This window comes from Thalassophryne amazonica, chromosome 10 (genome assembly GCF_902500255.1).
Source record: "Thalassophryne amazonica chromosome 10, fThaAma1.1, whole genome shotgun sequence".
NCBI lineage: Eukaryota > Metazoa > Chordata > Actinopteri > Batrachoidiformes > Batrachoididae > Thalassophryne > Thalassophryne amazonica.
In genome coordinates this window covers 42,414,303-42,427,901 of record NC_047112.1, presented here as the reverse complement: position 1 = coordinate 42,427,901, position 13,599 = coordinate 42,414,303, and the positions used below count along the sequence as shown (strand labels likewise).

The following is a 13,599-nucleotide window of genomic DNA, read 5'->3' as shown; positions in this document are numbered from 1 at the left end:
TGGGCTATTAGTAAAAAAAAAGTAGAAAAGGGGGTGTTCACAATAATAGTAGTGTGGCATTCAGTCAGTGAGTTCGTCAATTTTGTGGAACAAACAGGTGTGAATCAGGTGTCCCCTATTTAAGGATGAAGCCAGCACCTGTTCAACATGCTTTTCTCTTCTCTCTTTTTCTCTCTTTCCTGAGGAAAATGGGACGTTCAAGACACTGTTCAGAAGAACAGCGTAGTTTGATTAAAAAGTTGATTGTAGAGGGGAAAACTTATACGCAGGTGCAAAAAATTATAGGCCGTTCATCTACAATGATCTCGAATGCTTTAAAATGGACAAAAAAAACAGATGCGTGGAAGAAAATGGAAAACAACCATCAAAATGGATAGAAGAATAACCAGAATGGCAAAGGCTCACTCATTGATCAGCTCCAGGATGATCAAAGACAGTCTGGAGTTACCTGTAAGTGCTGTGACAGTTAGAAGACGCCTGTGTGAAGTCCCTCTGTTAAATAAAACACGTGCAGAAGAGGTTACAATTTGCCAAAGAACACATCAACTGGCCTAAAGAGAAATGGAGGAATATTTTGTGGACTGATGAGAGTAAAATTGTTCTTTTTGGGTCAGACAGTTTGTGAGACGACCCCCAAACTCTGAATTCAAGCCACAGTTCACAGTGAAGACAGTGAAGCATGGTGGTGCAAGCATCATGATATGGGCATGTTTCTCCTACTATGGTGTTGGGCCTATATATAGCATACCAGGTATCATGGATCAGTTTGGATATGTCAAAATACTTGAAGAGGTCATGTTGTCTTATGCTGAAGAGGACATGCCCTTGAAATGGGTGTTTCAACAAGACAATGACCCCAAGCACACTAGTAAACAAGTAGAATGTTGTGAAAGTGTAGTGACACGGACCCACAACAGGGGGCGCAAATGAACGGTCAATAGATGAGCCAAAAACTAACAATTTAATGTTGTGAAGGAGCACAACGAACATACAGACAATCTCAGAATATGATTACAGTCAATCCACAAAGGTGACGTGTGGGCAGGCTCGAGGATAGAAGACGTCTGTCCTGAGAAGAGCCGGAACCACACGATTTCCGCCACCACCGAACCTGGTGAATACTGGAGCCGCCAAGTCCCGAATTCCCAGGTGATCACCGTCCCCGACTGTCGGATCTGGTACTGCTGGCGAGAACAAAGACAGTCAAGTGTGGGTGTGTGTACAACCCGTAACAACAACGGTGGGAATGCCACCTCCACCTCTCACTCAATATGTAGCAGAGTACCGCAGTGATTCCTCAGGGGAAAAGAGTGCCGTCCAGCACTCAATCAGCTCCCGCAGACAGAGGATAACAGGTACTCCTGCAAAGACTCACAATATACAGATTGATGTGTAAAACACAAACGGCTGAGTATATTACCTCCAATGAAGTACAATATCTCGGCAACGAGGTGGAGATGACGTCTGGTCTTTATGGAGTGAGATGATGTTAAGTAGATGGGTGACAGCTGTCAAGAGATAATGAGTGACAGCTGTCACCCCCGGCTGTGTCCATGGCGGCAGCGCCCTCTCGTGCCTGAAGCCCGCACTTCAGGCAGGGCGCCACTGGTGGTGGGCCAGCAGTACCTCCTCTTCTGGCGGCCCACACACAACATAGAATCTTGGTTCCAAACCAACCAAATTAATGCCTCGCAGATGTGAAGAAATCATGAAAAACTGTGGTTATACACCTAAATACTAGTTTAGTGATTCACAGGATTGCTAAAAAAAAGCAGTTTAAACATAATAGTTTTGAGTTTGTAGTGTCAACAGCAGATGCTACTATTATTGTGAACACCCCCTTTTCTACTTTTTTTTACTAATAGCCCAATTTCATAGCGTTAAGAGTGTGCATATCATGAATGCTTGGTCTTGTTGGATTTGTGAGAATCTACTGAATCTACTGGTGCCTTGTTTCCCATGTAACAATAAGAAATATACTCAAAACCTGGATTAATCTTTTTAGTCACATAGCACTACTATTATTCCAAAGTCTACTGTATATATATATATATATATATCTATATATATATATATATATATATATATATATATATATATATATATATATCAACATCCTGCAAAATCACAGCTATATTAATGCTTCCTGTAGAAATCTGTCTCCATTCATGATTACCAAACATTCAGACAAGCAGTAGATTTTATTTAAAGCTACATTGTGTGGGATTTAGTATTATGATATAACTGCTGCAGTAGTTTGCCTGCCTGGTGGAATCATCAACCTGCTCTTTGCACAGCCAGACCTCATTCACACAGTCAAAACAAAAGAAGCAGTGATTTCTCAGAAGATGACTTTCTGCTACCTGCAGATGTGTGTGAAGGATCTAACAGATAACAGCTTTATTAAACAAAAGACTGGATGTGGATGTAAGTGCACGTTGCTACTGAATGATGGTACAGAAAAATCCATTAAAAAAAACAATGACTCAAAACAACTTGATGAGCTCAAACCTGAAGTAGACGGTAGCGCCGGAGAAACTCTGAGCCTCTGTTGTTCGGCCCTGACGAAGGTCATCAGCCACCGGCTTTGGTAACATACCTGCACAAGATGTTTTACAATATGTTGCTGATTTTACACCTTTACCCTCATGCATTTGGCAGACACTTTTATCCAAAGCAACTTATAGTTGAGGGAAAGTACAATGCAAGGAATACCTCCAGAGACACAACACAGGGCCGCTGCTAAGGTTCTGGAGGCCCTAAGCATAACTGGTAAGGGAGCCCCCCCCACACACACACACACACAAAAGTTCTACCCAAACCGCTTTGGATGAGTCTCTCTGATGGTGAAGCTGCCACTGAATATGTTTCAGACTTTATTTACATCAATTACAAAGAAATCCAAACAATATGGCACTTTATGGTAAATCTGCATGGAGTAGACAGTTCTCAAAAACTGAGTGACTGTGCAAGAAGGAGAAGAGTGAGGAAAGCCACCAAACCACTAACCATGAGTGAAACAAAAGTTTTTGTGTTGTCATTCATATTCTTTTAAAAATGGTCAAAAAAGCAACAATTCTGCCAGGGTATGTAAACTTTTGAGCACAACTGTATGTACATACAGAAAACACACTGCATATGTGTACTGATGATACAGACTGTAGATTGACTCTAACCACCTTTGAAAACAGGACTAACCTTTACCAGACATCTCATGATACTACTAAAAGGAATATACTGAGACAAATCCTCAGAATTTTACGTAATTTGGTCAATAGTGTGATTCTGTTCTGGATCAGTCATTAAACCTGCACCTCCTCACACCTTTGCATAACTTACTGTACAGCAGTCGATCTGTCTTCTGTTTCTCTTGAAGAAGATCCTGTGTTCTCTCAGCGACTATGGCCTCCAGATGCTTGCTGTACTTTTCCATCTACAGTTTAAAAAATATAGAACATGCAAAATTTCAACTGCAGTTTGCCAGAAGGCACATGGGAAACCCGAGCCTAGATCTGTTCTGCTTTCTTGTTTTACAATCGTCCTCCTCTACTCCTCCCCAACATGAGGCTGTGAGGAAGGATGCAACATGTTGCACCATCACCAGTTTCCTCCACAAAAGCCTATAATTCTTTCAGTGCTGTCGTGCATGTCTTGGTGGCTTCCCTCACTAGGCTCTTTCCAGCATGGTGACTCAATTTTGAGAACTGCCTGGTTGACACAGATTTACCATACAGGATATTACTGTTTGTATTTTTTTCATGGTTTATATAAATTAAATCCAAGAGTTATTCAGTGACTTGGAAATTTTCAAGTATCCAACCCCTGACCTGTCTCAAGGAACCTGGATGTAAAAGTAATGATTTAAATGCAGCAATGGATGTATATTAATAAATGAACTTAAGCTGACCACACAAAACATGAAATATCTTGGGTTCATACTGTCTCCAATGAAATAGAAGTCTCAGCAATGCAAATTTATTGATTAATTTTGCTTTTTCCATGTTGTCCCAACTTCTTCTAATTTGCGGTTGTACAATATGGTTTCATCATGAAGTAAATTTTGTCAATTATACAAAAAAATCTAATTGGTACAAACACCTTTTTGCAGTTGTTGGCACACATGCATAGTCCCAGGGCTTATGATAAACTCCCTCGAGAAACTTTGTGCAACTCAGTGCAATTAGCAAGTTGTCCAATCTTCTCTATAGTGCAGCAGATAACAGAATATTTACAGAGGAATCCTTCAAATTGTGATACAAGCACCACAGCTGGCACAAATACTCCTTAAACATTACATTACATAACTTCTGACCCCTGTACAAACTGAAATTGACCTTTGTCACCATTCTTAAAGGTTTTACCCCATAACTCCATAACATTCGATCACCGATAGTACAAACGATACCTTTTTGGAATATTTATGTTCAGACAAATAATGTGGTATAGCTTTGAATATGATTGGAACATTTTTAAATTTTGGCCCCTGTGTAATTCTGCAGTTGACCCCTACCTGGCCTCCTATTGAAAATTCAAGTGGATCAATCAATCAATCAATTTTATTTATATAGCGCCAAATCACAACAAACAGTTGCCCCAAGGCGCTTTATATTGTAAGGCAAGGCCATACAATAATTACGTAAAAACCCCAACGGTCAAAACGACCCCCTGTGAGCAAGCACTTGGCGACAGTGGGAAGGAAAAACTCCCTTTTAACAGGAAGAAACCTCCAGCAGAACCAGGCTCAGGGAGGGGCAGTCTTCTGCTGGGACTGGTTGGGGCTGAGGGAGAGAACCAGGAAAAAGACATGCTGTGGAAGGGAGCAGAGATCAATCACTAATGATTAAATGCAGAGTGGTGCATACAGAGCAAAAAGAGAAAGAAACACTCAGTGCATCATGGGAACCCCCCAGCAGTCTAAGTCTATAGCAGCATAACTAAGGGATGGTTCAGGGTCACCTGATCCAGCCCTAACTATAAGCTTTAGCAAAAAGGAAAGTTTTAAGCCTAATCTTAAAAGTAGAGAGGGTGTCTGTCTCCCTGATCTGAATTGGGAGCTGGTTCCACAGGAGAGGAGCCTGAAAGCTGAAGGCTCTGCCTCCCATTCTACTCTTACAAACCCTAGGAACTACAAGTAAGCCTGCAGTCTGAGAGCGAAGTGCTCTATTGGGGTGATATGGTACTATGAGGTCCCTAAGATAAGATGGGACCTGATTATTCAAAACCTTTTAAGTAAGAAGAAGAATTTTAAATTCTATTCTAGAATTAACAGGAAGCCAATGAAGAGAGGCCAATATGGGTGAGATATGCTCTCTCCTTCTAGTCCCCATTAGTACTCTAGCTGCAGCATTTTGAATTAACTGAAGGCTTTTCAGGGAACTTTTAGGACAACCTGATAATAATGAATTACAATAGTCCAGCCTAGAGGAAATAAATGCATGAATTAGTTTTTCAGCATCACTCTGAGACAAGACCTTTCTAATTTTAGAGAGATTGCGTAAATGCAAAAAAGCAGTCTTACATATTTGTTTAATATGCGCATTGAATACGTATCCTGATCAAAAATGACTCCAAGATTTCTCACAGTATTACTAGAGGTCAGGGTAATGCCATCCAGAGTAAGGATCTGGTTAGACACCATGTTTCTAAGATTTGTGGGGCCAAGTACAATAACTTCAGTTTTATCTGAGTTTAAAAGCAGGAAATTAGAGGTCATCCATGTCTTTATGTCTGTAAGACAATCCTGCAGTTTACCTAATTGGTGTGTGTCCTCTGGCTTCATGGATAGATAAAGCTGGGTATCATCTGCGTAACAATGAAAATTTAAGCAATGCTGTCTAATAATACTGCCTAAGGGAAGCATGTATAAAGTGAATAAAATTGGTCCTAGCACAGCTACTCTGCACTGTGTTGGTATATGGCATTAGAGAACGTAAAGAAGGAATCATATCCTTAAACCTAGTTACAGCGCTTTCTGAAAGACTTCTAGTGTAATGAAACTTATTCCCCACTGCTGGGTAGTCCATCAGAGTAAATGTAATGTTATTAAGAAATGATCAGACAGAAGGGAGTTTTCAGGGAATACTGTTAAGTCTTCAATTTCCATACCATAAGTCAGAACAAGATCTAAGATATGATTAAAGTGGTGGGTGGACTCATTTACATTTTGAGCAAAGCCAATTGAGTCTAATAATAGATTAAATGCAGTGTTGAGGCTGTCATTCTCAGCATCTGTGTGGATGTTAAAATCGCCCACTATAATTATCTTATCTGAGTTAAGCACTAAGTCAGACAAAAGGTCTGAAAATTCACAGAGAAACTCACAGTAACAACCAGGTGGACGATAGATAATAACAAATAAAACTGTTTTTTGGGACTTCCAATTTGGATGGACAAGACTAAGAGTCAAGCTTTCAAATGAATTAAAGCTCTGTCTGGGTTTTTGATTAATTAATAAGCTGGAATGGAAGATTGCTGCTAATCCTCCACCTCGGCCCGTGCTACGAGCATTCTGGCAGTTAGTGTGACTCGGGGGTGTTGACTCATTTAAACTAACAGGCAGAATAAATCAATATGTTGATCAATTATTATATCATTTACTAACAGGGACTTAGAAGAGAGAGACCTAATGTTTAATAGACCACATTTAACTGTTTTAGTCTGTGGTGCAGTTGAAGGTGCTATATTATTTTTTCTTTTTGAATTTTTATGCTTAAATAGATTTTTGCTGGTTATTGGTAGACTGGGAGCAGGCACCGTCTCTACGGGGATGGGGTAATGAGGGGATGGCAGGGGGAGAGAAGCTGTAGAGAGGTGTGTAAGACTACAACTCTGCTTCCTGGTCCCAACCCTGGATAGTCATGGTTTGGAGGATTTAAGAAAATTGGCCAGATTTCTAGAAATGAGAGCTGCTCCATCCAAAGTGGGATGGATGCCGTCTCTCCTAACAAGACCAGGTTTTCCCCAGAAGCTTTGCCAATTATCTATGAAGCCCACCTCATTTTTTACTCAGCAGCACATTGAGATATGTATATATTTGCAAATTTTAGTATGTTCTTTACCAGGTTCATCATCATGTCCACCGGACTGACTTTGTGGGGGTTCATCCTGTTAAGTATCTTCTTCACCTGCTCAAACGTCGGCCTCATGGTGGCGTTGTGGGACCAGCACTTCATGATGAGCTGCTCAGGAAGAGAATCTGAGAGTCAGGCGTATTTTTAAACCAATATATTTATTTATTTAATTTTGGGTTTTTTTTGGCATGTTGTCTCACACACCTCACAGTAGTCCAACTGATTGGGACAGTGAGTATCAGATTTCTCTGTTTGGATTTCAGGCAGAGGGGGGCGCCACATGACATCCATCCTGGCACCACTGGCCTGGTCCTATTAGAGAAGACCACTGCTTACAAATCAAAGATCAAAAGCAAGCTTAAGGTTGTAATCCGCAGGGAAAAGCTGTCACACTCACTGAAGTGAGGTTGGAACGAGTGGCAATCTCAACGAGGATCAAAGAGTAGCTGCAGAGCCAATGCACAGACACAGTCACAACCTTCTCTTGTTTTATAACTTTCCTGTGAAGGATACTTAAATGCTTTAACTACATTTAAATGATTGCACTGTAGCACTGGAACACACCTATAGATATCTGCTGCTGGAGTCATGCTGCAGCTGTTTCCTAGCAGAACCTCTGGAGCCCAGTACAAATGGTTTTCATCCTCACAATTGATGACATTACCGATGACCTCAAGGTCCTCTTTTCTGTAGGTTGACAGACCGTAATCTGGAGCCAAGCAAAGTCAAACAAAAGTATCGCGATCATGCTGCTATTTGGACTTTGCCTTGGTGACGTTGTTGCTGCTATCACGTGCCATGGTGTTGTGCAATAACTAATGAACAGAGCTGATTTTTCTTGCTATGGATTTTTATGGGTGATTATGTTTTGTCATGATGCACAGGTAAAACACATCCAGACTACATATTAATTATTATATAATGGCTGAGTGGATCCTTGTCATTTGATTGATGCTTTGTATGTCACGTGACAAGGATTATTCGTCCCATTTGTGTTGCGTTGCATTTACTGTGCAGATTTGGTTCCATATGTTTTGTACCATTGCATGCTGCGAACCCTGCCCATGCACACACTAGTGGGGGATGCATTTAGCTAAAAATGGCAGAGTTTGTTTTGCTGTCGGACGATGATTTGAAAAAGCTAATTGTGAGAATTCGTCTAACCACACACACACACACACACACACACACACAAAAAAAAATCCATTATGTTGTAAGCCATCTGGAGGCATGAAGAGCTGTTAGCATGACAGGCTGGACAAATTTCTGATGTGATTTTTTTTTTTTGGAAGTATCACGGACTACATCTGTTTTTCCAAGTTGACTGAGAAACAGTTTTGGACTCCTATTTAAAGTTCATGTTGGACTGTTGATGTCAAAACACCAGTGACAAACACCAAAATGTAAGTCCCTTTTCTGTTCTTTATAAGTTAATATAATATCAAATGATAAGGATCTGTTTTAGCTGTTATATAAAACAAATAATGAATGTTTTTACATTCTTTCAACGGAACAAATATTTAATTCAGCTAAAGCTGGAATGTTCCATTCAACGAGGCAAAGCCGAGTTGAATGGAACATTCCAGCTTTCACCTCATGAAATATTCATACCATTGAATTCATAAACGTTCATTACTTGTATAATACTGAGTTGCAAATAAGATTTTGTTACCTGAGATTTTGCACACCCAGCGGTCATCGATAATACAATTTCTGGAGTGCAGTCTCCCATGAAACATCTTGTGCTGGTGCAGGTAGGCCATCCCACGGGCGATGTCAGTGGCAAAAGACAGTCTGTATTAGGACAGAAGACCTATTTAATGTTTGTTATACTCCAGGATTTTTCTAACATCAGGGTTTGGATGATCCCAAGTGCTGCTATCAGTCAAAGTTACATGTCAGACCTAGTGTATTTACATATTTGCAGGGTTATTTCTACAACTTTGTCACAATCTGCCACAGAAAAATTTTATATTTTACACTTTATATATTAGATAAATGATGCAACCATTTTCTGCACATGTACACGGTGCTACTGCTGTTTTAGACAGCATGTCTAGGTTTTCAATCAGTTTGGTCAGCTATCCATAGGAGTAACAAGCAAACCATAAATAATCCATGTGCATCAGTTGCATCATTTTTAGAAACTGTACGCAGTGGCGGGGTGGATTAAAATCACCATAGGGTTCTGTGTGTATTACCACCCCAGAACTGCTGCTGGTGATGCTTTAACAGTGCCTCATAAATCTTGTCATGTCAGGAGCTGCACTAATTCAAACTTCAAGCTATTTTGTTTTAACGCATGAAACAAGTCATGTCAAGTCTGGGAGAATACACTGGTGCCGTGTGTTGTTGCATTCACCGCACCACAGAACCATCTTTGGTCCTGGTTACCAAGCACCCAGGTAACTGGTCCATCACACATGCATTTGAAATAGGACATTTCCTCATCTGGAATCAAATTTGTTGTTACACAGTTATGCAGTTTCCAATGTGTATGTTATTAGTGCTAGTGTCTTCATTTTGAGCGGCTTCGACTCTCTCTGCTTCTGCGTTGTATGGTCCAAGTGAACTCAGGATTTCCGCCATGGGAGGTGAACACTCTGTCCAGTCAGCTAAAAGCCGGGCTCTTGGAGGAGTGAGGTCTATTGACCACCACATGCACAGCAACTCCTGCTGGCCTCTGACACCCCCCGCCAAACCTCACTCCCATCCAAAACTCCTGCTGTGTGATAAAAGTTCTGGAAATTTGTGTCGCTGTGCACCACACACACAATCATACAATGCACAAAATGTCCTTGTTCAATTCTTTGGGGGAAATTCCTGGATTGTTTGCCAGTGTTAGTATTGCTAAAGCTCAAAGTTATTTATTTTATACAATGTAGGTTTTTTTTTTTTTAGATAAAAATGTGGGGCCCAATCTGACTCTGGAGCCCGGGACTGAATCCCAGACAAGTCTTTGTAATAATCCACCCATGCACGACGCACAATAGAACCACTGAAAATATGCACATGGCCTATCAGCTTGGGACTTTGACGAGGGCGGTCGCATCTCCTCCACTCTCCCTTATCTCTGCTCTCTGCTTTAACCTTCAAGTCCCTACTTCACCAGACTGTGAATTCCTCAAATTATATTGGATACTGGATCTATTGGACTACTATTGGATTTACCATGGAATTGATCAGCTGGTCTCTGAATGCTATTGACACCATCTTTTCTACAAGAAGGTCAGGACTGGGGGAGCCTACCTGTCCAGATGGAACGTATCCTGCGGGCTATGTTCTCGACTCCTGGGGGTCTTGGCGTATTGCATGCTTGGCGCCTTTCTGTGTTGAGGATTTATTCATATTTGGTCTCATGGTAGCAGGGCTGGTACTTTTTGGCTTATGTGCTGCCCTGATCTACCGGAAAATTGGCAAGACGGCGGCATCAAGAACCACCGCCCCTCGCTTGTCCGTCATGATTAATGAGGTTGGCAAGGCAGTGCATTCTCAGACTGCGATGACTCTTGAACTCAGACGCAAGTTGGATGACATCTTGGAGCAGATGCGCGCCTTGCAGTTGAAGTTGAAGATTTCAGAGGCCGGTGAATAATTGGGAATATTCTTAATTCATAATTGGGATTTGGTTGTTCAAGTGGAACTGTTAAAAGTGTTTTTCACTGCTCAAACCACAACACGGCAGGCTTATCAAGCTTGAAGGACAAATTGCCCAACTGTTTTCCTCCAGAGGAATGTCTTCTGGCCTTGGTGATCATTTGGCTGTTTCTTATCTCAACTCACAAAGACAATAAACTGTTTTCATAGGACTGAAGCATGCTCCACTCCCTCCCCCCACCCCCCATCAAACACCCCCCACTCTGGCCTCTGCTCACATCACTCCTTCCCCCTTGTGCGGGGGCGGTGCAGTTTTAGCTGCTGCTGGTCCCTGTTCCTACCCCCAAGCTGACGGTGGCGCATCTCAGGGTTGCTACGTGACCTTCACCCACTTGCCTCAATTCGGATAACGGACTTCTTCAAATTTAGTGCACATAAACAATGTCAAATGTGTAAACAAGTAATAATTGTGGACTAACTGCTGTCTGAGGTAACTGGAGTGTAAACATAATTTCTCCACTGTGAGATCAATAAAGTATATCTCATCTCAAGTATTACTACTATGAAGAAGATGATGATTAGAACCTCAGCAGACAAGTCCATAATGTAAAAAAAGAAGAGTCACCTGAAACCCCAGTTAATGGGGATGTCATCATTCAGCAGGACATCTATCAGACTTCCTTTGGGGCAGTATTCGGTGATGATGCTGACATAAGGAACCTCAATAGACCCACCAATGAACTTGCATAGATTTGGATGATCCAGTTGTCTAGCATTGTAGGAAAAAAGGGAGAGGAATCAGTGCAAGAAAAATTCTTAGAGAATCTCTGCAAGTTTTCCCTCACCTAACTCCCTTCACCTCCTTCCTGATTGTTTTAGAGAGGGTGAAGTGTTTCTTCTGGATGTGTTTCACTGCCACAGTCCTCCCATCACTGCAGAAGAAAACAATCTGTTACTGGTTCTTACACAGTCATTGTTAGCCACGTGTGACTGAGCGCTACTTCAGTCTGACAGTTTCTCACTAGATTCCTGGCTGGATGAAGCCTTGTTTGAAGGACGTGGTGACCCCGGTGCACACCATCACATCAGTGGTGCAACTAATGCTGGAGGTGCTCTTGATGCGTTGCAGGCTGGTGGTGCTGCCGGGGCCCAAGCAGTACAGTCTACCTGCAGGGTCCAGACACTCCCTTTATTCTATGTGCGTCACACACACGGACAAAGTGTCTGTGCACGACTGTTTTCTTGTAAAACTAACACAAGGTAATTAGAAAACATCAAATTATTTCAGGACACTAATAATGAAATGCTTCAGAATTTAAATGTTTTGAGCTCCTACAATTTAATAATGCAGTTCTATATTTAATGGGAAGACTTTCTTTTGTTAAAAACTAAAATAAAATTGGGTGTAAACAAGATTTGTGAGTCACTTCACTGTCAGTCTTTCTCCCAAATATTATGTCCTTGTAGTTGATGATCCAACTTTCATCCCAAAACATTTTCTGTTTCTGGTACTGAAGCCACTGCAGAGAGGAAATCGAGATAAACATCAGAACTGCACACCTGATGAGACATCAACAACTCATGTGTGTGTGTGTGTGTGTGTGTGTGTGTGTGTGTGTGTGTGTGTGTGTGTATGTGTGTGTGTGTGTGTGTGTGTGCGCGCGCGCGCGCAGAATTACTTCTGCCAACGAGGATATGTTGTTGCGTTTATTGGTTTGTTTGTTTTATGGCTGCAACTATTCAGAATTAATTAATAGAGTGATTATTTTTTACAATTAGTCAGTTAGTTGTTTGTTCATAAAATTCCAATCAGTGTTATCAAGATGATGCTTTCAAATGTCTAGTTTTGTCCATGGCCCAAAGATTACTGCCAGATAGGAGAAAAGCAGTTTGTAAAATAAATCAGAAAATATTAACAAGAAGCTGAAATCAAGGAAGGTGGATATATCTATATTTTTAATTTTAAAAAAATGACTCAAAACTATTAATCAAAAATCTAAATATTGTTGAATAATATTCAATGAATCATTGCAGCTCTAGTTTGAATTGGACATCCTAAATGGTTGTATCTGTATATAATTTGAACCCCACTTTATTGAACAAAGTATTGATTATTGATATTTATCATTCCCGGCAGTCATAATTTTCCTTAGTTTTCTTTTTGTGTCCAGCTTTTTAAAAGTCCTTACTCTAAACAAGATAAACATGCATCAATATTTGGTCTATTTAAATTATAAGCATCCATCTTTTAATTTTGACATAAGAACTGCCAATAATCTATTTATCAAAATCCAAATATGCTGCTGTGGTTTGGTCAGGAGAATAAAAGACACATTTCAGTGAATATTTCCTCATTTATCGACGAAATTCACAAAGCCAGCACTAAAGTACAAATGATTGGGGGGTCTTTTTGTCATTTTTGACATATGGTGATAAGAGCTGGAATAAATGTTGCTGTTAATATGGTCCAAAATCTTGTTACACCATGGTGGAGGTATGTGTTCAATCCCAAGACTGTGTGTGTGTGTGTGTGTGTGTGTGTGTGTGTGTGTGTGTGTGTGTGTGTGTGTGTGTGTGTGTGTGTGTGTGTGTGTGTGTGTGTGTGTGTGTGTGTGTGTGTGTGTGTGTGTGTGTGTGTGCGCATTTGGATAAATTCTCACCACTATGGTTAGGATGAAGCCGATGCTGAAGAGGAAGACCGGAAGCCCAATGACCACCTTTATGGTGACAGACATCGGGCAGATGCCACAGTCTGCGGGACAGTTCAGACAATTTTCCTCCAACTCACAGACGCCGTCACCACATACTAAAACACATCCAGAGTTTACAGGTTTTAGGTTTTAATCTACCCAAGGAAGAAAAGGGACAAAAAAGTTATGATGAAGACAACACAAATAATTTTTTTTTTAAGAAAGCCTTTGATGTGATCATT

The 13,599-nt window shown here is 40.9% G+C and overlaps 1 protein-coding gene across 1 annotated transcript in view; it reads right to left on the bottom strand.

The window, feature by feature from the left end:
* Nucleotides 1-13,599, bottom strand: part of LOC117518698 (atrial natriuretic peptide receptor 2-like) — a 55,086-nt gene that overhangs the window by 14,806 nt on the left and 26,681 nt on the right. Inside the window, exons 7-18 of the mRNA XM_034179921.1 lie at nt 13,328-13,473; nt 12,100-12,187; nt 11,690-11,834; nt 11,513-11,599; nt 11,293-11,436; nt 8,743-8,864; nt 7,635-7,779; nt 7,468-7,516; nt 7,275-7,382; nt 7,059-7,178; nt 3,340-3,433; nt 2,512-2,599 (exon numbers count right to left, since the gene is read on the bottom strand). Coding sequence (XP_034035812.1) covers nt 2,512-2,599; nt 3,340-3,433; nt 7,059-7,178; nt 7,275-7,382; nt 7,468-7,516; nt 7,635-7,779; nt 8,743-8,864; nt 11,293-11,436; nt 11,513-11,599; nt 11,690-11,834; nt 12,100-12,187; nt 13,328-13,473 — 1,336 coding nt within the window. The remainder of the gene's footprint in view (nt 1-2,511; nt 2,600-3,339; nt 3,434-7,058; nt 7,179-7,274; nt 7,383-7,467; nt 7,517-7,634; nt 7,780-8,742; nt 8,865-11,292; nt 11,437-11,512; nt 11,600-11,689; nt 11,835-12,099; nt 12,188-13,327; nt 13,474-13,599) is intronic.